The sequence below is a fragment of the Sceloporus occidentalis genome, unplaced genomic scaffold (assembly GCF_023333645.1).
Source record: "Sceloporus occidentalis isolate IW3139 unplaced genomic scaffold, rSceOcc1.0.p SCAF_7, whole genome shotgun sequence".
Taxonomy (NCBI): domain Eukaryota; kingdom Metazoa; phylum Chordata; class Lepidosauria; order Squamata; family Phrynosomatidae; genus Sceloporus; species Sceloporus occidentalis.
Genome location: NW_028316987.1, coordinates 96847186 through 96871469, shown reverse-complemented (window position 1 = coordinate 96871469; position 24284 = coordinate 96847186). Strand labels below are relative to the sequence as shown.

At 45.4% G+C, this 24284-nt stretch overlaps 2 protein-coding genes across 2 annotated transcripts; both read right to left on the bottom strand.

The window, feature by feature from the left end:
* Positions 1-1190: 1190 nt before the first annotated feature.
* On the bottom strand, positions 1191-6245 carry LOC149310192 (cathelicidin-2-like). The gene is made up of 4 exons (XM_089533946.1): positions 6072-6245; positions 4523-4630; positions 3241-3324; positions 1191-1298 (listed from the first exon to the last, which is right to left on the bottom strand). Exons 1-4 carry the CDS (start codon positions 6243-6245, stop codon positions 1191-1193), a joined length of 474 nt encoding a protein of 157 aa, XP_089390072.1.
* Positions 6246-16530: 10285 nt separating this feature from the next.
* On the bottom strand, positions 16531-17013 carry LOC149310191 (angiogenin-3-like). The gene has a single exon (XM_089533943.1). It carries the CDS (start codon positions 17011-17013, stop codon positions 16531-16533), a length of 483 nt encoding a protein of 160 aa, XP_089390069.1.
* Positions 17014-24284: the final 7271 nt, after the last annotated feature.

Here is a 24284-nt window from a genome sequence, read left to right as displayed (position 1 = left end):
TAACACACACATCACTATAGAGCAGCGGTTCCCAAACTTTGGACAGATACGAATTACTTCAAAGTGTTTGCAATCATGGTTTTACATTTATGTAGATGTCACCCCACGATAAAGGATGGAATAATAATAATAATAATAATAATAATAATAATGCAATTAAGTTTATCTCATGCGTCTTCAAAATTGCCAGAAAGTGCCTGTTTTGAAGTCTGGGTGCTATGCAAATTAGGTATTTATATGTACTTAATCATCTATTAGTCAAACGATAAATCAATCGTTTTTTGTGGGTTTTTCAGGCTATGTTTCTAGAACACGGCCACATAGCCCAAAAACCCACAAAAAGCAATTGACTTATCGCTTGACTAATAGATGATTGAGTACATATAAATACGTAATTTGGTTCTCTAACTTTTAAATCATTACATATATAAATACGTAGTTTGCATAGCACCAGCATCTGAAGATGCCAGCCTCAGATATTGGCAAAACGTCAGGAATAAACTCTTCCAGAACACGGCCACAGAGCCCAAAACCCCCACAAAAAACTATGGATGCTGGCCATGAAAGCTTTCGACTTCACAGCAAATCAATCCCTTCTTCAATGAGTGGCCTGCCTTGCAACCAGAAAACTAGGGAGAGTCTGGGAAACTTTCCTCCTGGAGCAATAATTCCCAAACTTTGGTCTTCCTAGCATTTTGGACTTCGGTTCCTAGAAGTCCTAGCCAGCTTGGTCCAAAACATCTGGAGGACCAAAGTTTGGGAACCACCACTATAGAGAGAAAGACCAGCTTGAGATCCCTTTAACTGCCACAGCCCCATATCTGATAAAATCCTGGGATATGTAGTTTGTTGGAGCAAACTTCGTTGGATGGCTATGAAAGCTGGACAGTGAAGAAAGTGGACGTGAAGGAAGCAGATAGCAAGAAAACCAACTTCTTTGGGATGGAGAAGAGTTTTGGGGATGCTATGGGTGGCCAAAAAGACAAACAAATGGACAGCTTTATGGTGGGAGATGGAGGGTTTTATTACACGTTCATTGGCACATATCTAGGCAAGAGGAGAAATAGCAGAAAAAGAGGAGTGTGGTTCTTTCCAGAGCTGAGCTTCTTGTTCTCTTTGCTGCATAGATGTTACTCTAAGCATGGTAAGGCGGAGGTCGTTTTGGGCATCCTTTTTGGTCTGGAACTGTCTTATCCGAATCGCAGGGCTCCTAAGGCAATGCTCACGCCATGCTTCTTCACAAAGCGCTTGGTTTTCCCCCAGAACCGTCCCCAGCGTCCGCGGGTGATCCGGCTCAGCTGCAGCGGGAATAATGGGACAGAGAAACGTCAAGGAGATACTTTAGTTATTGCCCATTGATTCATAACCCTTTTTAAATATCTGACCCTTAGCCCAAGTCCCATGGAAGTCCCTGGCCCAAAGCTTGCAAAGGGATTCAAGGCATGGCACAAAAGGAGAAAGGTGCGAGGAGGGAAGAGGCTCAGGGTCCATTTCTTATAAGTGTGAGAGACAGAGGCTGCGTCTACGCTGTAGAAATAATGCAGTTTAGAAAACACACACACAAAAATTAGGTAGGGAGAAACTAACATTATAATAACACGCTATTACAACAATGCCCCAAAGGAATGAAACCACAACGCAACAATGATCAACAATGTCCACATTATTATGTATGTAATTACAAACATAATATGTATCATTAATATGTATTATCATGTATGTAGTAATACTGTCCCCAGATAGATGGAAATGGAGATGGAGTAGAGATAGAGACAGACACAGAGACAGACACAGAGATAGATACAATAATAATAATAATAATAATAATAATTTATTTTTATCCCAAGTCTCCAAACAGATCGAAGCAGCTAACAATGAAAGCATAAGTAAAATATAATCACAACTTATCATCGTTGTATCCCAAACTCTCCCATCCACAATAAAATATGGTTAAATAATGCGGTTTGACATCAGTTTTAGGGCTGTAGCTCCATCCTATGGCATCCTGGGATTTGTAGTTTTTGCAGGAACTTTAGCCTTCTCTGCCAAAGAGTGATGTTGCCCCTTGTTGTTGTTGCTGCTGCTGCTGCTGTTATATGTCCTTACTTGTGACTTACAGTGCAACCCTAAGGAGAACCTGTCACTGTTTTTTCTTGGCAAGATTTGTTGAGAGGGAGCTTTGCCATTGCCATTCTCTGAGGAGGAGAGAATGTAACTTCCCCAAACCCACTCAGTGGGGTTTACATGGCCAAGTTGGGATTTGAACCCTGGTCATATGCTAATGCAATGTAGTGGTCTGAGCATTGGACTTAGGACTCTGGGGACCAGGGTTCGAATCCCAGCTCAGACACGGAAACCCACTGGCTGACCCTGGGAAAGTCACACTCTCTCAGCCTCAGGGGAAAACAATAGTGGCAAACCTCCTCTGAATAAATCTTGCCAAGAAAACCCAATAATAGGATGGTCTTAGGGTCACCATAAGTCGGAAATGACTTGAAGGCACACAACAACAACAACAACCTCCAGAGTCTTAAGTCCAACACTCAAACCACTACAGCACCAAACTACAAATCCTGTGATTCTGTTAGATGCAGCCACAGCAGTTAAAGTGGTGTCAAACTGCATTATTTCTACACTCCAGATGTACCCAGAGATTCACACATTGTCCCATCAGAATAACACACCAGGTTTTAATACCCTTCACATCTAAGAGCTCCTGATGTAATCCATTCATTGCTTTCCCATTGTAAGCTATGTTTGGAATTGCAATTGACTTTCCCTTACTTGCTGAGGTCCAGTAGCATGGCATGGGCAGGGTGACCAGGCATCCTCCTTTTCCAGGGCATATCCTACATTTCAGCCTCGTGTCCAGGAGGAATGTCCAAAATGTCCTCCATTTTGAGCACGACTAAGCATGGATTTATATGTGTGTTTCTAGCTTTTATTTGGGAATGCCCTACGGGTTTTTTTTTATGTTGACATTTCATGATGCCTTGTCCTCCTTTACGGTGAGGACATCCGGTCACCCTTGGCATGTGCCCATTCCTCTGCCTCCAGGTTGGCCCTGCAAAGCCTTTAAGATGTCAGTACAAAAAAAGGGGGCAGCCGTTTAAAGCATGAGACAAGGGTTATCACAAGTGGGATCAGCGGTGGGACCCATAGAGGTCTGGCAATGGCCGCCCCAAAACATGGCATCTGGCCACCTCTTGATGGCAAAGAAACAGAAGGCAAAGGAGGTACCTCTTGGTCCACGTCTTCGCACTGGACAATGATGGCCGGTGGGCTTTGCTGAGTGGAGTAGAAGCCGGAGCAGTCCCTGTCCAGCTGTCCAGAGAGATAAAAAGAGTGGTCAGCAACTGGAGAAGTTGCAGGCTTTGAGCACAAGAGACAGCGGCGTCACAAGGGTTGGCCTCATCTATTGTGGCAACTTGTGATGTCACACAAACCCCACTGACCGCCTCCCGTACCAGACCATACAGAACCCGAAGTCGTGTTTTTCATACTTGTGTTACTCCTAAATTGTTGTGATGTAAAGAACTAGCCAGATTAAAATTACAACGTCATACGCACAGCCTAAATGTATTGACAGGTACATAACTTCATGTACTTAAAGTGAAAATTTGGTGATGTGTGATGTTTTTAAAGAAAATTTTAAAAGAATGTGGGTTTTTTTAATGTATATTTTACATTTTACATTTCTGAAGTCTTTTCTGTCTCCTTGAACTGAGCCTTACTCAGCTCACGCTTTCTTCTCCGTTGAGCATTTTAAAGAGCTGCAGGCAAATGCCACAATGTCCGGCCATGGCAGATGTCTCAGGCACCAGAACAGAGAACCCTAGATCCTCCTGGGAGATCCAGAGCAGAGGCTGATGGATTAGTTCAGAACAAGGTGCTCAGCTTTGGGATTGTTGCTGGACATCTCCTTCTGACCTCAGAACAAAGCAACCCATGGCGGCAGCAGGTGTGCCAGGTGTGGGACGTGTTTCTAACAGCCACCAGGCATCCAAAATGGATGAGCTTTATAATGGAGGAGGACTGGGGCAGCCCCAGGACCAGGATACCCAGTCTGGCCCCAGAGCATCCTGGCAAGTGCAGAGCAGGGGATGTTTAGCTTGGAGAAGAGACAGTTAGGCAGTGATATGAGAGCCCTGTTTAAGTATTTGAAGGGGTCTCACATGGAGGAGAGAGCAAGCTTATTTTATGTTCCTCCAGAGAATAGGACACAATGGAGCAATGGATGCAAGCTACAAGAAAAGAGATTCCACTGCAATATTAGGAGGAACTTCCTGACAGTAAGGACTGTTTGACACTTGGACACATCCCTCAATGGAGAGAGGTGGAGTCTCCTTCTTTGGAGGTCTTCAAACAGAGGCTGGATGGCCATCTGTTGGGGATGTTTTGATTGAGACTTCCTGCATGTCAGAATGGGGCTGGACTAGATGGCCCTTGCGGTCTCTTCCAACTCTATGGTTCTATGATTCTATTCTCAGACATCCAGTCCCCGCAAGGAGACAACCCTTACCCCATTATCCTTGTAGTTGCACTGGGTGATGTCCGACTTCTCTGTGGCGCGGCACTCGGTCTCCTTGATGGAGAATTTCAAAGGCTGGGTGATCTCTCCAGAGGATTGCTGGGGAGACATTTGAGGGGTCAGGGAGAGAAGGAATCGGTTAGTACCTCTCCTGCTGAATGGTAGCATACAGGTAGTCCTGGGATTTGTAGTTTGCAGTGGCACCAGAGCTCTCTCTGACAGAGAAGGCTAAACAGCTCACAAAAACCACAGATCCCAGAATTTCATAGCATTGAGCCATGGCAGTTAAAGCAGTGTCAGACTGCATTAATTCTGCAGTGCAGATGCAGCCAGAACCATGACAATTAAAACAGTGTCAAACAGTACTAACTCTGCAGTGCAGATACAGTTGTAGCCATGGCCATCAAAGTGGTGCCAAACTGCATTAATTCTGCAATGCGCAAGGTGACCAGATGTCCTCTTTTTCTGAGACCAGTCCTCCATTTCAACCGTCTCCCCAGGAGGAATTCAAAAATGTCCACCATTTTGAGCATGACTAAGAAGCAAGCGTTTACATTTATATGAGTGTTTTTAGCTTTTCTTTGGTCATGCCCTACATTTTTCTTGACTGTCCTACATTTTGCAATGCCTTTTTCTCTTTTGCAATTAGGACATCTGGTCACCCTGGCAATGTGGCAGCAGCCTCAGGATTGCCATTTCTCTATTATTATTATTATTATTATTATTATTATTATTATTATTTACCTGCAACTCCCACAGATTGAGGGGAAATAATTACCGAACAACATCACTTAAAACACATCAGTGAAAACATACATCCATTTTAAAGGACAATAAGATATACATATATGAAAACAATCCACATTTAAGGAGTTTATCACACTGGGGCTGATTTTGACATTAAAGAGAGATTAAAGGGCATTTAAAGCATCCCACAAATGAAGTGGAAATTGCAAGTAATTGCGCAAATGATTATCACACGCAATTGTGCAAATAAAGTGATATCGGAAATGCATTGTCACTGAAATCCCGAAGTAAAAAGATGTGTGTTAATGCTTCTTTGTGACCACTTTAATGGCAGGTTTTGTGCGATGGCATGTGAAATCATTTTGCGTAATTATGCGATTTTTCCAGAATAGTTGTGGGATAAACTCCCGATCTCCTTCATGCGATAAACTCCTAAGACTCATAATTTAAAATTCTCTATTTAAAAATCATCCAGAGAAGCCTGCCGGAGGAGACTGGTCTCCCATGCCCTTTTAAATCGGAATGAATGGTGTATTGAAGCAGTCCTACAGACCATTTCAAATCATTTCAAGTTTGCAATAATAAAAAACAATGAAAGCAACAGCTTATATTGAAATCCCTTTTAAATGTGGACAGCGCACTCAGCCGTGGGATCTCTTCCGGCAGGTCATTCCACAGTCTTGGGGTGGCTGCAGCATAACAGCTTTGGCCGCCTTGACCGGGACGTTGCTTGGCCGTGGAGGGGAGGTAGGGTTCCTGTTTTATATTGGGCCCTACCTGGGGGGCTACTCACCCAATCCAGCTGAGGCTCGGCTTCCAGGAGGCGGAAGATGTACTCCGGCTTTTGCTGCTGGTTGTAGGTGTCCACAGCGGCGGCCACAGCCTGGTCATAGCTGGTGGGCGTCTGTGGCGAAGGGGCCGCCGTGGCCACCCCCAGGAACAGCATCCATGCCCAGGCCCTGACCATCTTCTCAGCTTTCTCTTGGATGGAGTTGGACAGTGGCACAAAGCTGGACCCTGGAGGTTGGGGCTGTCTTATTTATAGCTCTTTCTCCTGTGGGCCAACGTCCTCCTTCCTTTTGGGGGCACCCAAGTGGTTTCCTTCCCTTCCCAGCAGGAAGCCCTCGTGGTCAGTCCAACCGAAAAGTGGGAGAACAGTTGGAGGTGGGCAGAGGAAACCGAGGAAACCCTCCTTGCAAAACCAGCCAGGTGGGCAGGATGGGAGCAAGGTTGCAACGCTCTTGGGAAAGACTCCAGCCAGCAGAGATAGGAGGGCTTTGTCTTCTGGGATCAGTGAAGACTCTTGGCTGGCAGTGAGAACGAATCCTCACATTATGTGTTCCCCCAAAGCAAAGTAGAGCGCATGCCTCCAAAGCAAACCACAAAACCAGATGACTATCCAAAGTGGAGTGTCCTTTAAGGTCATTCAAAGAGAGCTCCCTTTTGGAACTTTGTTGTTATTGATGTCAGAATCAGAAAATCACAGAGATCATCCAGTCCAACCCCATTCTGCCATGCAGGAACTCTCGCTCAAAGCATCCCCATTGACAGATGGCCATTCAGCCTCTGCTTAAAGACCTCCAAGGAAGGAGACTCCACTACAGTCTCCGAGGAAGGAATGTGTTCCACTGTCAAACAGCCCTTACTCTCAGGAAGTTCCTCCTAATGCTGAGCTGGAATCTCTTTTCCTGAAGCTTGCATCCATTGTTCTGCGTTCTAGTTTCTGGAGCAGCAGAAAACAAGCTTGCTTCCTCCTCAATAGGGTATCCCTTCAAGTATTTAAACAGGGCTATCATATAACCCTTTAAGCTTCTCCTCTCCAGGCTAAACATCCCCAGCTTCATAAGTCTCTCTTCATAGGGCTTTATGGTTTCCAGACCCTTCACCATTTTGGTCGCCCTCCTTTGGACACATGGCTCCAGTTTCTCAATGTTCTTTTTAAATTGTGGTGCTTAGAACTGGACACAATATTCTAGGTGGGGCCTGACCAGAGCAGAATATAGTGGCACTATTACTTCCCTTGATCTAGACACTATACTTTTATTGATGCATCCTAAAATCGCATTGGCCTTTTTAGCTGCCGCATCGCACTGTTCACTCATGTTCAACTTGTGGTCTACTTAGACTCCTATATCCCTTGCACACACTTCAAACTGGCTCTGGGTTTTAGTTCAAATTTCACATGTGATAAACTCCAATAGGCATATCCCACGTGGGGGGTTTGCAGCTCAGATCTGCAGTCACTCCTGTTCTAGCAATGTGAAACGTGATGTTTTTTCACACCAGATCCAGAGTCACTCCTGTCTAGCAATGCGGATTGAGGTTAAAATGTGATGTTTTACCATACCTGGTTGCCTTTCCGTTGCCCTTCCGAATCGAGGGGGAAGCGGAGTCACTTTGATTCCAAGCAAGTCACATGATGCGGATTCAAGCAAAGGGGAGTGAGTGCACATTGTATTACCACACCGGAGGGTTCAACAATTCAAATTGGCACCCTTGTACATGCTCAGTGGGGCTCTGGATGCTGCCCTACTTCCCTGCCCCCTCCTTAGCTGTCATCCTTCATCGGGGTGAAGAAGCAGTCAGGGGATGATGGGATAGGTCGCTAGGGCCAGGATTGGGATGCAGGAGAAGGCAAAGGATGATGGAATAGCTCACTGGGAGTCGCTGGGGCCAGGATCGGGATGAAGAAGCAGTCCAGGGATGATGGAATAGGTGGCAGGTTGGCAGAGAGGATGAGAGGGGGATGCAGAAGCTGTCAGGGGATGATGGGATAGGTCGCAGGGGGTCACTGGAGTCAGGATCTGGATGCAGGAGCAGTCAGGGGATGATGGGATGGGTGGCAGGTTGGCAGAGGGGGCCAGATGAGGTGAAGGAGGAGGAGTGGGATGACGGAGAAGGATGCAGGGGGCCAAGGGGGCGTCATCGGAGTGATCTTCCACACCAGACCAATTCGGAGTGAAAGCAAAGTGAGCTTAGAAGCAGATTTTGGTGAATTCACTTTTTTCCCAATTTCACCAAAATAAGGGGTCACTTTGGAATCACTGCGGAAGCCCCACGGAAGGCGCGCCCATAGAGAGGAATTGCATCTGATAACACATTCACTTTATGACTTGAATTCGCATCGTTGGAGCCACATTCACGTCGGAACTGAGCTGCAAAAGCTCTACAAATCTCAGTGTGATATATTCCCAAGTCTCCATGATCCTATATCTGTGCATTTCACTTTTCTGCCCTAAGTGCAGTACCTTACATTTCTCCGTGTTGAAGTTCATTTGGCTCAGCTTTCTAGTCTATTCAGGTCATTTTTGTTGGAATAGCAACAAGCTCTACCCTTGAGCCATTATAGGGTTAATAACAATTGGAGGGTTAATGGAGAGCTACTGAGAACACAGAGGACCTGCAGCTGTCTATGCATTAGCTCTAATCCACTTCTGAGCCTTAATAAAGGTAGCTTTGTAGTGAGCCTTCCTCTCTCCCTCTTTTGTTCACTCTATTCTCAGCCTTCTTTTCTGTGCATTCTACTTGTGCCATTTGCTTATATTATGTAGTTTGTATTATTATTTGCTACTTGTTATTATTATGTTTGCCATTACTACTATGGTTTGTTTTGTATCTTTTGTATATATGGGTTTTGTATGATTCTGTTGCATATATTGTTTGTTACCCTTTTAGGTATTTAGAGATAATGCCTTATTTATAGCACCTGGTCTCAATTAGTCTCTTTTCAAATCCACTGTTACAACAATTTTGAATGTTGATCCTCTCCTCTGGGGTATTTAGCTATTCCTCCTAATGTGCTCTCATCTGCATCTGCTCACGCTGACCACAACAGGCTTTAATCCAAGGGACACCCGACGTGCCAAAACCAAGGCAGTGTGGCTCAGTTTCCATTTCCAAACGCTGTCCATCACACTTGTTGCACACCAAGGGCTCCATCTCCTTGATCTTCATAGCATCCCTGTTGGGGATCAAGTTAGAGCAATTAGCCCCAAAAGAGACTCAGTCTGATGATAAAATCCTAGACCCAGATCCTATAAATCAGAGCAGGTCCCCCAAATGCATTGCTGAATGGTGGTGAATCAACACATGGGTAAATCTCATTGGTCCAGTGGGTCTACTCCAACAAGACCAAAGTCCTGGTCTCCTCCAAAGAAGCTCAAATTGCATGTATGTGTGTGTTTTGTGTACCTTCAAATCATTTCTGACTTATGGTGACCCTAAGGCGAACCTATCATGGGGTTTTCTTGGCAAGATTTGTTCAGAGGGGAATTGCTGTTGCCTTTCCCTGAGACTGAGAGAGTGTGACTTCTTGCCCAAAGTTTGCATTGTGGAGCAGGGATTTGAACCCTGGTCTCCAGAGTCACAGTACAACACTCAAACCACTCTGCCTCACTGGCTCTCAAATTCAAAACATACTCTCAAATCATCCTTTCCAATATTTTGTGGATGAAGACTGGGACACATGTCTCCAGACATCATCAGAGCATAGTCAAGATGGCAGAAGGCCAGCTAGGAGAGTCTGCCACAGGTTGCTTTTGGCTGAGCAGACTGGGAAGAAAAGCAAGATTCCTCCTTTTCCTCTCCTCTTTCCTCCTTGCTGAATTAATTGAATGCAAATACAATGGTACCTCCACAGTTGCTGGGTTTAGGGGAGAAGGACCCCTGTGAAAGGATGAAAGCCGCAAATCTAAAAAAACCTATTCTTTTTATCGAAGGAGTTTATCACACTGGGCTAATTTCGGCAAGAAAGAGAGATGAAAGCACATTTAAAGCATCCCGCAAATGAAGCGGAAATGGCAAGTAGTTGCACAAATGAGTATCACATGCAATTGTGCAAATAAAGTGATGTCAGAAATGCATTGTTGCTGAAATCCCAAAAGTAAAAAGATGCATGTTAATGCATTTTGTTTACATTTTGTCTTGTTCCGTTGTCCTTGGACATTCTGTCTGCGGCCTAGGCTTTTGTCTTCAGCTGCAAACAATTTTAAACTTTAGCAACCATTGTCACATCTGAACATTTTCAACACAAATATACACTAACATGTATGTGCGTCTTGTGTGTGTTATAAAGCCTGCATCCCTCTGTGCTAGGATGAGGAGGCCCACACTGTGCACTTATAGCAGCTTCATACCATTTTAGCACCCATGGCTCCATCCTCCAGTATCCTGAGATTTGTAGATTTGTGAGAAGTACTTATAATTCTTTCTGCTAGTGAATTCAGATATACTCCTCTGGTCTCCAGGCCTAGTATTCGCTAACAGAGAATTCTCAGTACCTGCCCACATTGGCTTGGGTGCAGCTTCTCTGGAAGACTAAGGCCCTAAACAGACCGGCAGTTGGTGCCGGCCTGGGGCCAAATGTAGGGCTAGATAGGACTGGGTGTCCACATGTGCCCAGCCTTACTTTCGCTGCCATGTGCCATTATGGTGTGCACCTGTCCACACGGGGTGCACCATGATGGCACACGGGTGTCAGAGTGCCCAAATGGCAGCAGCTTCTTTTTGCTCCTGAAAGGCCGTGCCGTGTGGATCTGCGTCTGGGAGTTACAGCCCAAAACCAGGGAACTTTTCCAAGTTCTGGATTTGACACCCAGGAGCTCTAGGGCTTGACTGCTGACATCCCTGTTGTGGGTCTTTCTCTGGACAGAGGCAGCAACTGGGGGCAGCCCCCTCCAGGGCCTGATCCAGGGCCTCAAGGAGATCACCACAAGAGCTCCCAGCCCTGGCTCCTCCAATGGCTCCCTGGCCAGAAATGCACAAGGAGAGTCAAGACATGAACAGGTTGAAGAAGAGGAAGAGGAGACCAATGCCACAACGGCATCCAAGGAAGGTGAGCTGCTGGGATTGTGCCTGGGCTGGGAAGATGTTGACACTTGCCCAAGAGCAAGCATGCATTGAATGGTCTTACATATGATGTTGTCAAAAAAGTGCATGCATATACAAGCAGCATGCCTTTTCTTGGAATGGGCTAAATGCTGGTACTGCAGCCACAAGGGTGTGAGTTCGATCTCAGGGCTTCAGGGTCGACTCATCCTTGCATCCTTCCAAAGATTGCTAAAACAAGTACCCATCTTGTTGGGGGCAATTGGACTACACATTGTAAACCACTCAAGTGCACTGATAAGCAGAATAGAAATGTACTTGCTATTGCTGTATTACTAGCATTTGTTTTAATCTTGCAAGCCAATGTGAGTCAATCATCATCATCATCATCATCATCATCACCATCATCATTAATCACAACAGCAACAGTTAATGATTATCATCTTGTTGACTCACCTTGGCTTACAGCATCATTGTCGCTATTGTTGTTGTGTTTATGTTTATGGTGGACACTTGGTATCCATTGGGGTTTAGTTCCAGGACCCATCAAGCATAACAAAAACCGTGGATGCTCAAGTCCTATCAAATACAATGGCATAGTGAAATGGTGCCCTTATGTATGACAAAAACAAGATTTATTTTTGGAATTTATATATATTTAAAAATATTCTCAAGCTGTGGATGCTTGAATCTATGGATAAAATATCTGTGGATACTGAGGGCTTACAGTATATCATGCTGGGGGAAAGTCTGGATGTAAGTACAGAAAATAAGAATAAGGCTATGTTATGACTGCTGTAACTGGGGTTGAGAAAAGAAAGTGGCAATTCCAGGGAGACATCAGATTTGAAGACAAAGCGAGAGAAAAGGTGAGAAAATATCAAGACTGACAAATGGAGAATCATTGGGAAAAGAAAACCAGCTCTGGGAGCAATTCCAGATGGACTGGCAAAAGGCTTGAAGGAAATTGCTGTGGACAGGATCACAACAGCACAGCTCCAAAAAGTGACACTGCTTGGAAGCTGCCAAATTATAACAGTAATAATAATAATAGCAATAGTAATAATGATAATAGTAATAATACAAGCAATAATAATAATGATAATAATAATATTTATTTATGACTCGCCTCTCCCTATGGATCAAGGTGGGAAGCAACAGATTAAAATACACCAAGATTATCTGATGATACCTCACAGATTCCGATAGAATCTGAATCTTTAATGGTCCAAAACTCTGGTCAGTAATACTTGTTAGAGTATGAAATGATAATAGCAGTAGTAGTAGTAAATAGGACCACAATAATATAACGCCAGTGTGCAGATCACCATCTTGCCAGACTTCTGTTCCTCACCTTCTCAGCACAGGAGGGTCCTGTTTGGGACATTTTGGAGGACCAGATGGGTAGCAGACCTCTGCTTTGGCTCCCAACATCCCTCCTGTTGCTATCCTTGGATCTGCCAAGGTATACGAGATCGATGCCTGAAATCTATCTCGCCTTCCATTCACCCTGTTATCCCAAGAGAACCGAGGGCCGACCCAACCATACCACAGACTCTCACACTGATCCTTTGTAATGCCAGGTCGGTTAGAAACAAATCCCACATACTGTACAATCTGTTGGAAGATGAAAATGCCAACCTGGCCTGATTTACGGAAACCTGGCTGAGGGAGGACAGCAGTGTGATCTGGGCTAAAACCCTCCCAGCGGAATACCATTAAGGAACAGGTGAGGAAAAGTGGGCGAGGGGATGGAGTGGCCTTGGTCCATAAATCTATCTTCACCCTGACCAGGAGACCTATCCAGAAAACAGATCACATTGAGTGTATTTACTTGACCCTGAAGGCCAGGGACAGTCTGGGGATTCAGTGAGCACAGCATCTACCCCGTGGCCTAACAGAGTCCCTGGCCCAGATGACGCTCCTGGTCTTGGAGCTGGTGTTGGAGTCTCCCAGGCTTTTGGTCCTGCGGGACCTCAACATCCCCTTCAAGTCCGGCTTATCAAATCTGACAGATGCAGCTTGGGAGTTCATGGACCATGGGCCTGTCCCAACTGGTCTCAGCTCCAACACATTGTGCTGGTAATACACTCAGTGTGGTCTTTAGTACGGATCAGGAATATCCGTGGGCAGAGGGAATCCATACCTCTGTCCTGTCATGGACAGATCATTTTCTGGTCAAAGTGGTACTGAAGGCCACTACACAGAACCCTATTAGAATGGTCCGTCCTCGAAGGCTGATGGAACCCAAAAGGTTCCAGGACGCCCTAGAGGGTTTTATGGTTGGGAACGACGACGATTCTGTCAAAGCCTTGGTTGATACATGGAATAACTATCTTACTAGGGCTATAGACAGTATCGCTCCTAAGCGTCCTTTCCAGCCCGTTTCAAATAGAAAACCATGGTACACAGAAGATCTTCATAAAATGAAGTGGACTGTGCAATGACTAGAGTGCTGCTGGCAGAAACATTGATGCTTATCTGACAAGATACACCATAGAGACTATCTAGATTCCCATGGTGTGGCAATAGATGTGGCAAAGAACTGTTTCTATGCTGCACGTATTATGTCTGCAGAGTCTCATCCAGCAGAGCTGTTCAGGATGGTTAAAGAGCTAACTCAACTGCCTCCCACACTAAACTTATTACTACAACCAACTGTGACACATTTAATGACTTTTTCACAGATAAAATCTCTCAGTTAAGAGTGGATCTGGACGCTGGTATTATAACTGAAACTATACAAGAGTTGTACAGTGACTCTATGGACTATGTTAATCTGGATCATTTTGAGTTTGTAAATATCGATGAAGTGGACAAGCTGCTAGGAAGTGTAAGGAGGACAATGTGCCATCTCTCTCCTTGCCCATCTTGGTTGACTGCCCAGGTAGGGATGCAGTGATAACATTACTGCAATCCATAATCAATACATCCACCAGGGAGGGGAAATTTCCATCAAAATTAAAATTGGCAGTGGTTAAACTGCTCCTAAAGAAATCCTCCCTGGACCTCTGGTGAGAAACAATTAAAGGCCAGTCTCCCTTCTACCATTCTTAGACAAAGTGATCGAGAGGGCAATTGCTCTCCAGCTCCAGGCTGTCTTGGATGAAGCCGATTATCTGGACCCATTTCAAACTGGCTTCAGGGCAGGATACAGAGTGGAGACAGCCATGGTTGCCTTAGTCAGTGATCTCCATCTGGGCATCGATGAGGGAAGTGAGACCCTGTTGGTGCTTTTGGACCTCCCAGTGGCCTTTGATACCATTGACCATAGTATCCTTCTGGAACACCTGAGGGAGATAGGTATCGGGGGCACTGCCTTGCAGTGGTTCAGGTCCTACCTGTTGGGCAGATTCCAGATGGTGTCGCTTGGGGACAGCTATTCTTCCAGGGGGGAGCTCAAATCAGGCATCCCTCAAGGCGCAATTCTGTCCCCAATGCTGTTTAACATTTACGTGAAGCTGCTGGGAGAGATCATCCGGAGACATGGAACACAGTGTTATCAGCACACTGATGACATCCAAATATATTTCTCTATGTCTCAGACTGCTGCAGTGACTAAAGGTGGCATTTCCCCTCTAAATGCCTGTCTTGAGTCGGTAATGGACTGGATGAGGGAAAACAAACTCAAATTGAATCCAGAGAAAACGGAGGTGCTTGCGATAGGTACCCCTGGTCCAGGGATGGAGATTTGTCAACCAATCCTGGACGGGGTCACACTTCCCCTAAAGGATGAAGTGCGTAGTTTGGCAGTACTCCTAGGAGTGCTTGGTACCAACTTTGGTTGATATGCCAACTGCGTCCCTACCTGGACCAAAAGGACCTTGAAGCAGTGGTGCTTACACTGGTAATCTCTCGTCTTGATTTCTGTAATGCGCTCTACATGGGGCTACCTTTGTACCAAGTTGAGAAGCTTCAAATGGTTCAAAATGCAGCAGCCAGATTGGTCACTGGTACATCTAGGTTTGACCATATAACACCAATACTAAAATCTCTTCACTGGCTGCCAATTAGCTTCCGGGCGCAGTACAAGGTGTTGGTCATTACCTTCAAAGCCTTACATGGCTCAGACCTGAGTTGCTTAAGGGAACGCCTCTCCCTACACAATCCGCCCCACACTCTCAGAACATCAGGGAAGAATGTACTAGAATATTATAGGACTAGACTAAAAACAACTTCCCAAAGAGCATACACTGCTGTGGTTCCTCAGTTATGGAACAGCTTACCATAAGAGATCCGTCTTATTACCACTCTAGATGCCTTTAAGAAGGCACTTAAGACGGAGCTCTTCCAGCCAACCTACCCACCCAATCCTACATGGACTGAAAAACCTATGTCTCCACTTCTGGTTATGATTGCCGGATTATTCAGTGTTTAGAACTGAATGACCAGATGAGAATATAGTTTTTGTTGAATTAATAGTAATTTTATTATTCTATTGACTATAGCTATGTATTATATAGCAGTATTTTATTGATCTATTTGTATGTGTATGTAGTTTTTTATTGATGTAATCCCACTTCAATGCGTGGGAGAGGCAGGGAATATAAGTATATAAATATATAAGAGTGTGTGTGTGTGTGTAAGTAATTATACGGCAACCAACACTTGGCAACTCAGGTCCCCTTGCAGGCGAGAGGGAAGGGAGGTTTCCAAAGGACCAGGGACAGGAAACTGGGATACAGATCCATTGGCAGGACCAGAGTGCCTTGGGGGGTGCCATCCTGCAAGCAGATACCAAGGGCCCACTGTAAATAGGGTTGCCTTCGGGTCCCCTTAAGTCTGAAATGACTTGAAAGCATGCAACAATTGCTGATTCTAGATGGCAAAGGCTGAATCCTGCTTAAATATCTTCTCTGGGGAAGATGGTTGAAAACAGGTCAAAGAAATTGGCCCTTGCTTCTTTTGCACATAGAAGCAATTTGATTTTAAGGTTATTCTTGACATCTCCTGAGGCTTTTTGCACAATAAATCAAACCGTTGCTCCTTGTTAACAGCAGTTCTTCACCCACCCAAATTCAGGATAGCAAAAGTGCTGCTAAAGATCCATGAGAAGGCCTGGTTGTTGTTTTTTCTGGAGATGTGACAAGCCTAGTATACAAATATAAATTCCATTTTGCCCTGATCCTTCCCCTCCTCCTCCTTGCTCCTGAAAAGCAAATTTCTTTTTTAAAGTAATAGAAGACTACAAGAGACTTGGAATGCTGCAAGACAAGATAAGATGTATTTGTTTCCCTTGCATACAGGTTGGCAAAGATTAGCAAAGAAGTCCGGAGCTGGACTTTAGGAAACAAAGGTTGCGATAGAAAGATTTTAATAATGACAGCTGCTTTTCTATTTTGTCAAAATCAAGAATCGGGGACGGAAGAAAGAAGCTACTAGGGAAGCGGCCATAGTGGAATAGGCAGAGAGGAAAGCAGGCCAGTTTACTTTTTGCATGGCCATTTCTCATCTACAATGACTTTGCCTTCGTCGTAATGGACCGGGAACCCTTCGTCGCAAACAATGACGATAAAGCGAGGCCTGTTGTCATGTGTGTACTTGCAAGGGGGACGGGTTGAGCCGCCTTTCAGGGTGCAAGTGGTGACACGGAATTTATTGCAGCTCCGGCGCTGGGTCCCATAGGGCTCCCCTTGATCCCCGCACACGGCTTTGATGTCCGTATCGGAGGCATGGATGAAGCTGTTCCTTTCCTTGCAGTTTGGACGAGTCAGCCCTCGTTTCTCCATCATCTTGTTGCAATACATTCCTCCGGTGTTTGTGTTGGAGTTATCCCGATGTTGGGTGAGGAAATGGATGTACCTGGGCTTGATGTGAGGAGGCGGAGTGACTGATGCCAGCTCAGATACGGGTACCAAAGCTGCCAACATCACCAAGGAAAGGAGACCAGGCCCTTCAAAAAGCCCCATTATGGCACCCAATGCCAGGTACCTAAAGCAAGGGAAAAGGACAGAAGGACAGATTGACAGAATCATAGGCGGGTTACAGACCGCTGAAAAGCGGCAGCCTGCACCCGCCCCTTTCCCCGCCAGATCGGGGCCTCAGTGGTTAGAGCGGCAGCCGCTAAGGACCCGATCCGCCGCTTTCCAGGCCGCGGGGAAGCGGCAAAAGGCCCCTTCCCCGAGGCCTGGAAAAGGGTGTCCTTGGGGCTTCAAGTGGCGGGGAGGAGGAGAAAGGGGCCGCTTGGACCCTTTCTCCCTTGCGTTGCTGGGTGCAGCCATCCAAAGGCTGCACCCAGCGATGTAAGACCAGGAAGGAGCTCCATTTCGGAGCTCCTTCCTGCTCCGACGAAAGGGCGCACTAAGCGCCCTCGCGTGGAGCGACGGCATCACGTCCGCGCCGCCTCGTTTGGAGGCGGCGCGTTCGTGACGCCATCATGGCGGCCCCCATATAGATGGGGCGCCACCATCTTGTACGTCCTCCGGACGTATTAGGCTTGGGGGCATCAAGAAGTGACGCCCCTTTTTAAACTTAGGACGTCCTAAGGATGTCCCTTATGGCGGTGTGTAACCCGCCATAGAATCCTAGAGATGGAAGAGACCCCCAAGGGCCCTGATCCAGTCCATCAACCTCATTCTGTGATGCAGGAAATCTCAATCAAAGCATCCCTGACAGATGGCCATCCAGCCTCTGCTTAAAGACCTCCAAATGGTGTCCTATTCTCTGGAACAGCAGAAAACAAGCTTGCTCCATCCTCAATATGACATCCCCTCAAATACTTAAACAGGGCTATTATATCACCTCTTAACGATCTCTTTTCCAGCTCCCAGCTCCCTAAGTCACTCCTCATGGGTTTTCATGGTTTCCAGACCCTTCACCATTTTAGTTGTCCTCCTTTGGACACATGGCTCCAGTTTCTAAACATCCTTTCTGAATTTTGATGCCCAGAACTGGACACAGGATTATTCCAAGTGAGGCCTGACCAAAGCAGAATATAGTGCTACACTTCTATTGATGCAGCCTAAAATCGCATTGGACTTTTTAGATGTTGGCTCATGTTCAATTTGTGATCCACTAGGACTCCTAGAACCCCTAAGTCTCCTAAAGCCAGATGTCCCCATCCTGAATCTATGCATTTCATTAGTGGGACTATTACTTTCCTCAGTTTGGAAAGTATGTTTCCATTAATGCAGGCTAAAATAACATTATGCTATTTAGCCTACATTAATGGAAACATAATTTCCAAAATTGAGGGAAGTAATTGATTCCTGCCCAGCATGGTCAAAAACATTGTTTGAACTTGCCACTTCCCTTGTCCTTAATTTAGTCCAGTGGTCCCCAAACAGTGTCCTTTAAGGAATTTTGGACTTCAGCTCCCAGAAACCTCAGCCATGTTAGCCAATAGTCCGGGATTCTGGGAGCTGAAGTCCAAAATCCCTTAACGAGCACAGTTTGGGGACTACTGATTTAGTCTGTTTCTGATCCTCCATGAGAAAAGCCTTCTAATTAGTTCGTCCTTCCTTCCTTTCTTCCTTCTTCCTTCCTTTTTTCTTTTCTTTTCTCCTTTTAGTTTCATAATAGCATGCATCCAGAAACTACAGGAGCGTTTTTAAAATGATATTAAAACCTATAGCAATTATTTTATACTTACTCTCAAAGCAGAGACGACTTCTTTGGAAGATGCCCAAAGAAGGCCCAGCTGTGATGGGAGGTGACTTACCTATTTCTCTCCAATGCCTTTATATTGGGGGGCTTATCAAACTCCTCCCCAGATGGTTAAATTTTGGCTGGTTCCTGGGATGGTTTCCTCTTTCTCCAGGAAATATATATATATATATATATATATATATATATATATATGATGCAACATGGCTGCTGTTTACGTGGCTCTTAAGGGGGCAGCAGTTTGGGGGGAGGGGGTTGCAATATTTGTAGGACCAAGGATCCTTAAACATCTATGCTCCCTGTCTTGGGAAATAACAGGCCAACATGGAGTTACTCCACTTGTTGGCCTGGTTTCCCTCTGCCTTTACTCTCCCAGTGAGACAAGCAATGCTCAATATACACACCACTGGTTTTCTTCCTATCTGCTTTCCTCACCTTCCAGCTCTCATCCGTAAACGGTGATGGGGAAGAATACAATGGACTGGACTATTCTAACTTTAGGGCTCAGTTGCATATCTTTACTCTTTAGGATCTTTCCTGGTCCTTTCATAGCTGCCCTTCCCATTCCTAGTCTTCTTCTAATTTAATGACTGCAATCGCCATTCTGGCCAATCTTTGATCCAAGGTACAAGAACTCTAGCTATTTCAATGTCCTCATTCTGTAGGTTGAATTTATGTATTTCTTCCATAGTTGTTATTTTTGTTGTCCAGCATTGGGAAAGGTCTGAAAATCATGAAAGCCCTATGAGGATCGGCTTGGGGAACTGGGTATGTTTAGAAGAGAAGGTTAAGAAACAGGTGATATGATAGCCCTGTTTAAATACTGGAAGAGATGTCATATTGAGGAGGGAGCAAGCTTGTTTTCTGCTGCTCCAGAGAACAGGACAAAATGGAGCAATGGATGTAAACTACAGGGAAAGAGATCCCACCTCAACATGAGAAAGAATGTCCTGATGGTGAGAGATGTTCAGCAATGGAAGATGTTCCTTGGAGCGCAGTGGAGTCTCCTTCTTTGGAGGTTTCTAAAAAGATGCTAGATAGCCATCTGGACAGCATGAATGAGCAATCATATTTTAACAATATAATGGGTTTGATAAGCCTACAATAAATGTTTGCGCCTCACTAAGGGCTCTGCAGCAGCAGTCTTGCACAAAACTGGAAACAGACACACAAACATCTCACAGTCTGAAGGGGATCCTCCTGTCTCCATTTGGTTGAGCAGAGTGTCATATTGTTACTTTTCAGACCAATAGAGGAGAATAGACAGTACAATGGCTCTGTACACACTGATTTTTGTGCTTCGCCTCAAGTGTTTGTTACTCCAGACTCTTTTGTGAAGCCTTCCGAATGCACTATATGCCTTTGCTAGTCTGGAGTAACAAAAGAGAAAAAGACAATAAAGCTTCATAAAATGGGAAGTAGGAAAAGGGAGATTTCACTATCGGTCAATTGAGGAAAATGTGACTTTGCAAGACCTAGAATCACAAAATCCCAGAGTTGGAAGAGACCCCAAGGGCCATCCAGTCCAAGCCCATTCTGCCATGCAGGAACTCCCGACGAAAGCACTCCCGACAGATGGCCATCATCCAGCCTCTCTTTGAAAACCTCCAAAGAAGGAGACTCCACTGCTCTCTAAGGCAGCATCTTCCACTGTTGAACATCTCTTACCATCAGGAAGGTCTTCCTAAGGTTGAGGAGGAGTCCCTTTTCTTGTAGTTTGAAGCCAAAGTGTTCATAACAGAATACAAAGGGGTCTTGAAGCGCCTTTGACATCAAAGGACTAGAAACTCATGCTACAAGTTCTTCCAGAGTCAGTCTCAGAGGTGCTGCAAGACCCTCTTGCATACTGATATTGCAGAACCACACGGCCAGGTCTCTGGGTCCTCTTCCTAACAGAGTTTCTTGGAGGCCTCTCCTTCATAGGGCTGCCAGAGGTTGAAGCTGAGTTGGAGGCATGGAGATCCTCAGGGAGTCCTCCAGGCTTTTCAGAAGGGAAGATGTAGTAATCGTTTCATGTCTGGCTACAGAGACACAGCCAGATGCTTCTCTTATCCACCAGCCATGGATTTGCTATGAGAAGGCTGAAGGAGCTCAAAGGAATATGCAGAAGGGGTGTTACATGCCCATGTGCAATGCAATTCTGCATGTGCAACTAGAACACTTTGCAGTGCCTTGCAGTTGCAGGATTACAACCAGAGACCATTAAAACCGTTTGAAAACCCATCTCTCTCTTTTGCATGTGAATCCATACACAACGGCTCTGTGAGGTTGGCTGCTGTTTGCTCCATTTTTAAAAAGGGGGCAACTGAGGCTGCATTTCAGTAACTCTCCAAAGGCCATAGTTTTTTGTGGGTTTTTGGGGGGGGCTCTGTGGCCATGATCTAGAAGAGTTTCTTCCTGACATTTTGTCAGCATCTGTGGCTGGCATCTTCAGAGAATGTTTGCCTGGAAAGGACTTGGCTATACAGTATATACTGTATGATCTGGAAAGGCAGGAGTGATTTGCATGTGTATCGTTGGTTGCTGATGGCAGTCCTCAGGGGGTGAGGGTCTGCGCAAGAGGACTAATGTCTGCTTGATTAGTGCTCATTGTCTGCTGGGAAACCCCTGACCCTGGGAGATTTCTCATTTGCATTTGTCTTTATCTTGCTATCTTTCAGGACTGGTAGCCAAACCTTGTTTACTTTAAGGGATTCCTCTTTCCTGTTGAAATTGTCCAGGTGTTTGTGGATTTCAATGGCTCCCCTGTGCATCCTGACTTATTAGTGGTTGGCATAGTCCAGGATTTCAGTGTTTTCAAACAGCATTTTGTGCCTAGGATGGTTTATAACTTCTAAGTTCTCCAGCACAACTCAATGGCAACCTTACAGAGTTGCACCTAGAGATTGCTAGAGAGAACATATTAATCAAAACCGCAAATAGTCAAATCTCAAAAGTCAAAGCTGCAAATGTTGAGGGCCAACTGTACCTTTTGGGTTTTGAACTCAGTTTGCAGCCACTGAAGCAAGTTGGAGGAAGAAGAGATGCAGAAGCCAGGCTGTTATTTAAAAGCAAAGGAGATGGTGGGATGGTCAAGGATTAACTGTGATTATTGCTGCCAAATGAGGAAAGTTGGAGGATATCTGAGCAGAGGTCCAATTTAAAGTGCAGATGGCACCGAATTAGGGGGAATAGCTAAAACCCCAGAGGACAGGATCAAAATTCAAAATGACCTGAATAGACTAGAAAGTTGGGCCAAAGCTAACAAAATGAACTTTTAACACGGAGAAATGAAAGGTACTGCACTTAGGGCACAAAAATGAAATGCATAGATATAGGATGAGGAACAAGATTTATCCATGTGAAAGGGATCTGGGAGTCCAAGTGGACCACAAGTTGAACATGAGTGAACAGTGCGATGCAACAGCTAACAAGGCCAATGCAATTTTAGGCTGCATCAATAGAAGTATAGTGTCTAGATCAAGAAAAGTAATAGTGCCACTCTATTCTGCTTTGGTCAGGCCTCACCTGGAATAATCCTGTGTCCAGTTTTGAGCCCCACAATTCAGAAAGGAAGTTTAGAAACTGGAGCATGTCCAAAGGAGAGCGACTAAAATGGTGAAGGGTCTGGAAACCATTAAGCCCTATGAGAAAAGATTTAGGGAGCTCAGGATGTTTAACCTGGAGAAGAGAAGGTTAAGAGGTGATATGATAGCCCTGTTTAAATATTTGAAAGGATATCATATTGAGGAGGGAGCAAGCTTGTTTTCTGCTGCTCCAGAGAACAGGACCCAGAGCAAGGGATGCAAGCTGCAGGAAAAGAGATTCCAGCTCAACATTAGGAAGAACCTCCTGAGAGTAAGGGCTGTCCGACAGTGGAACACACTCCTCCCTCGGAGATTTTGGTGGAGTCTCCTTCCTTGGAGGTCTTTAAGCAGAGGCTGGATGGCCATCTGTCGGGGATGCTTTGATTGGGAATTCCTGCATGGCAGAATGGGGTTGGACTGGATGGCCCTTCTTGGGGTCTCTTCCAGCTCTGTGATTCTATGCTGACTCCATCTTTGCGTCCTCTATTCCCTCTCGCTGCCTGCTGTTCCATCCTGGGGATGGTTTTGCAAGAAAGACCACAGATTTCTCCTCCGACCGATCTCCCACCTTGATGAATTGGCCAACAAACTGGCGTTTCCTTTGGCCGTTGGCACCCGCCGCATTGCAAGGAGGAGGAAGGACGGCGCGTGGCTTCTGGCTCCCAAAAGACATGAAGCAAAAGTCAGGGAAGAGGAAGAAGCCTTGGCCTCGACAGAGCAAAGGTTTAGGGGGACATTTGGGGTGCATCTTGCTGCTGTGTGCCTTCAAGTCCTTCCCAAGAAGGGAATCAAACCCTGGTCTCCAGAAAACATTCAGCTTGGCTGGCCATTTAAGAAATACAAACAAAAATTCATCAATGGCCGTATCCCCAGTTACAAATGAATCGCTTCATGATCCGAATCAATGGATCAGTTTGGCAGCGGAGCGCGGTTCACGCTACATTTGCCCCGGTTGCATTTTCTTGCTGCAAAATAAAATACAATTAATCCACTCGTGATTAACATTGACGAACAAAACGATTCAAATTGGACCCGTTCCGGCCAATCAAAGGGCAGATTTAAATCGATTCTGGTTCACACTTGTGCAGAATCGGTTTATCCAAAGCGCAGGTTAAATGGGTCTAGTTTAATATGGGTTAAATAGGTCTAGTGTGTGGCCCACCCCGGTCCAAGTGTAAACCAGGGTCATTTAAACCGTTTCAAACTGATTTGCAATCCAGTTTAAAAGGTAGTGGGAATCAGGCCCAGTGATACCTTTATTGTCCAACCGAAATGCACAATATACTTGGAGCTTCAAAAGCTTGCAGCAAGTATATTGGACATTACGGTTGGACAATAAAGGTATCACTGATGAATTCCAGGTCTCCAGAGTTACAGGTCCAAAACGCACTGCAGAAATAATCTAGTTTGAGACCGCTTTAACTGCCCTGGCTCAGTGCTAGGGAATCCTGGGAATTGTAGTTCCTTGTGGCACCAGAGCTCTTTGATAGAGAAGGCTAAATGTCTCACAAAACTACAGTTCCCTGAGTTCCCTAGCACTGAGCCGGGGCAGTTAAAAGTGGTCTCAAACTGCAATATTTCTGCAGTGCAGATGCAGCCTTTGCAATGATAGCTCTCTATATAGCCTTCTCTCTCACAGCACTCTGGTTCCCCAACAAACTAAAAACCCTGTGATTCCATAGGATGGGGCACTATATTAATAAAATAATAATAATAATGCCATGGCAGTTAAAGTGTCAGAAGAAGGGGCTGGACTGGATGGCCCTTGGGGATCCTTTCCATCTCTAGGTCTCTACGCATTCCTGCATGGCAGAAGAAGGGGCTGGAATGGATATTCAGAAATCAAGACCAAGTTAACAGAGCAAACTACCGTTAACCCGCCTTGCAAGCCTACAGAAAGCAATCTGTCCTCCTGGGCTTTCTTATCATAGAATCACAGAGTTGGGAGAGACCCCAAAAAGGGCCCTGATCCAGTCCAACCCCTCTCTTCTGCCATGCAGGAACTCTCA

Coding starts and splice junctions, on each gene's coding strand:
- LOC149310192 (XM_089533946.1), bottom strand. CDS start 6,245: ATGGTCAGGGCCTGGGCATGGATGCTGTTCCTGGGGGTGGCCACGGCG. Junction 4,631..6,071: donor CCGAGCCTCAGCTGGATTGG/GTGAGTAGCCCC, acceptor ATGTCTCCCCAG/CAATCCTCTGGAGAGATCAC. Junction 1,299..3,240: donor GCGAAGACGTGGACCAAGAG/GTACCTCCTTTG, acceptor TTCCCGCTGCAG/CTGAGCCGGATCACCCGCGG.
- LOC149310191 (XM_089533943.1), bottom strand. CDS start 17,013: ATGGGGCTTTTTGAAGGGCCTGGTCTCCTTTCCTTGGTGATGTTGGCA.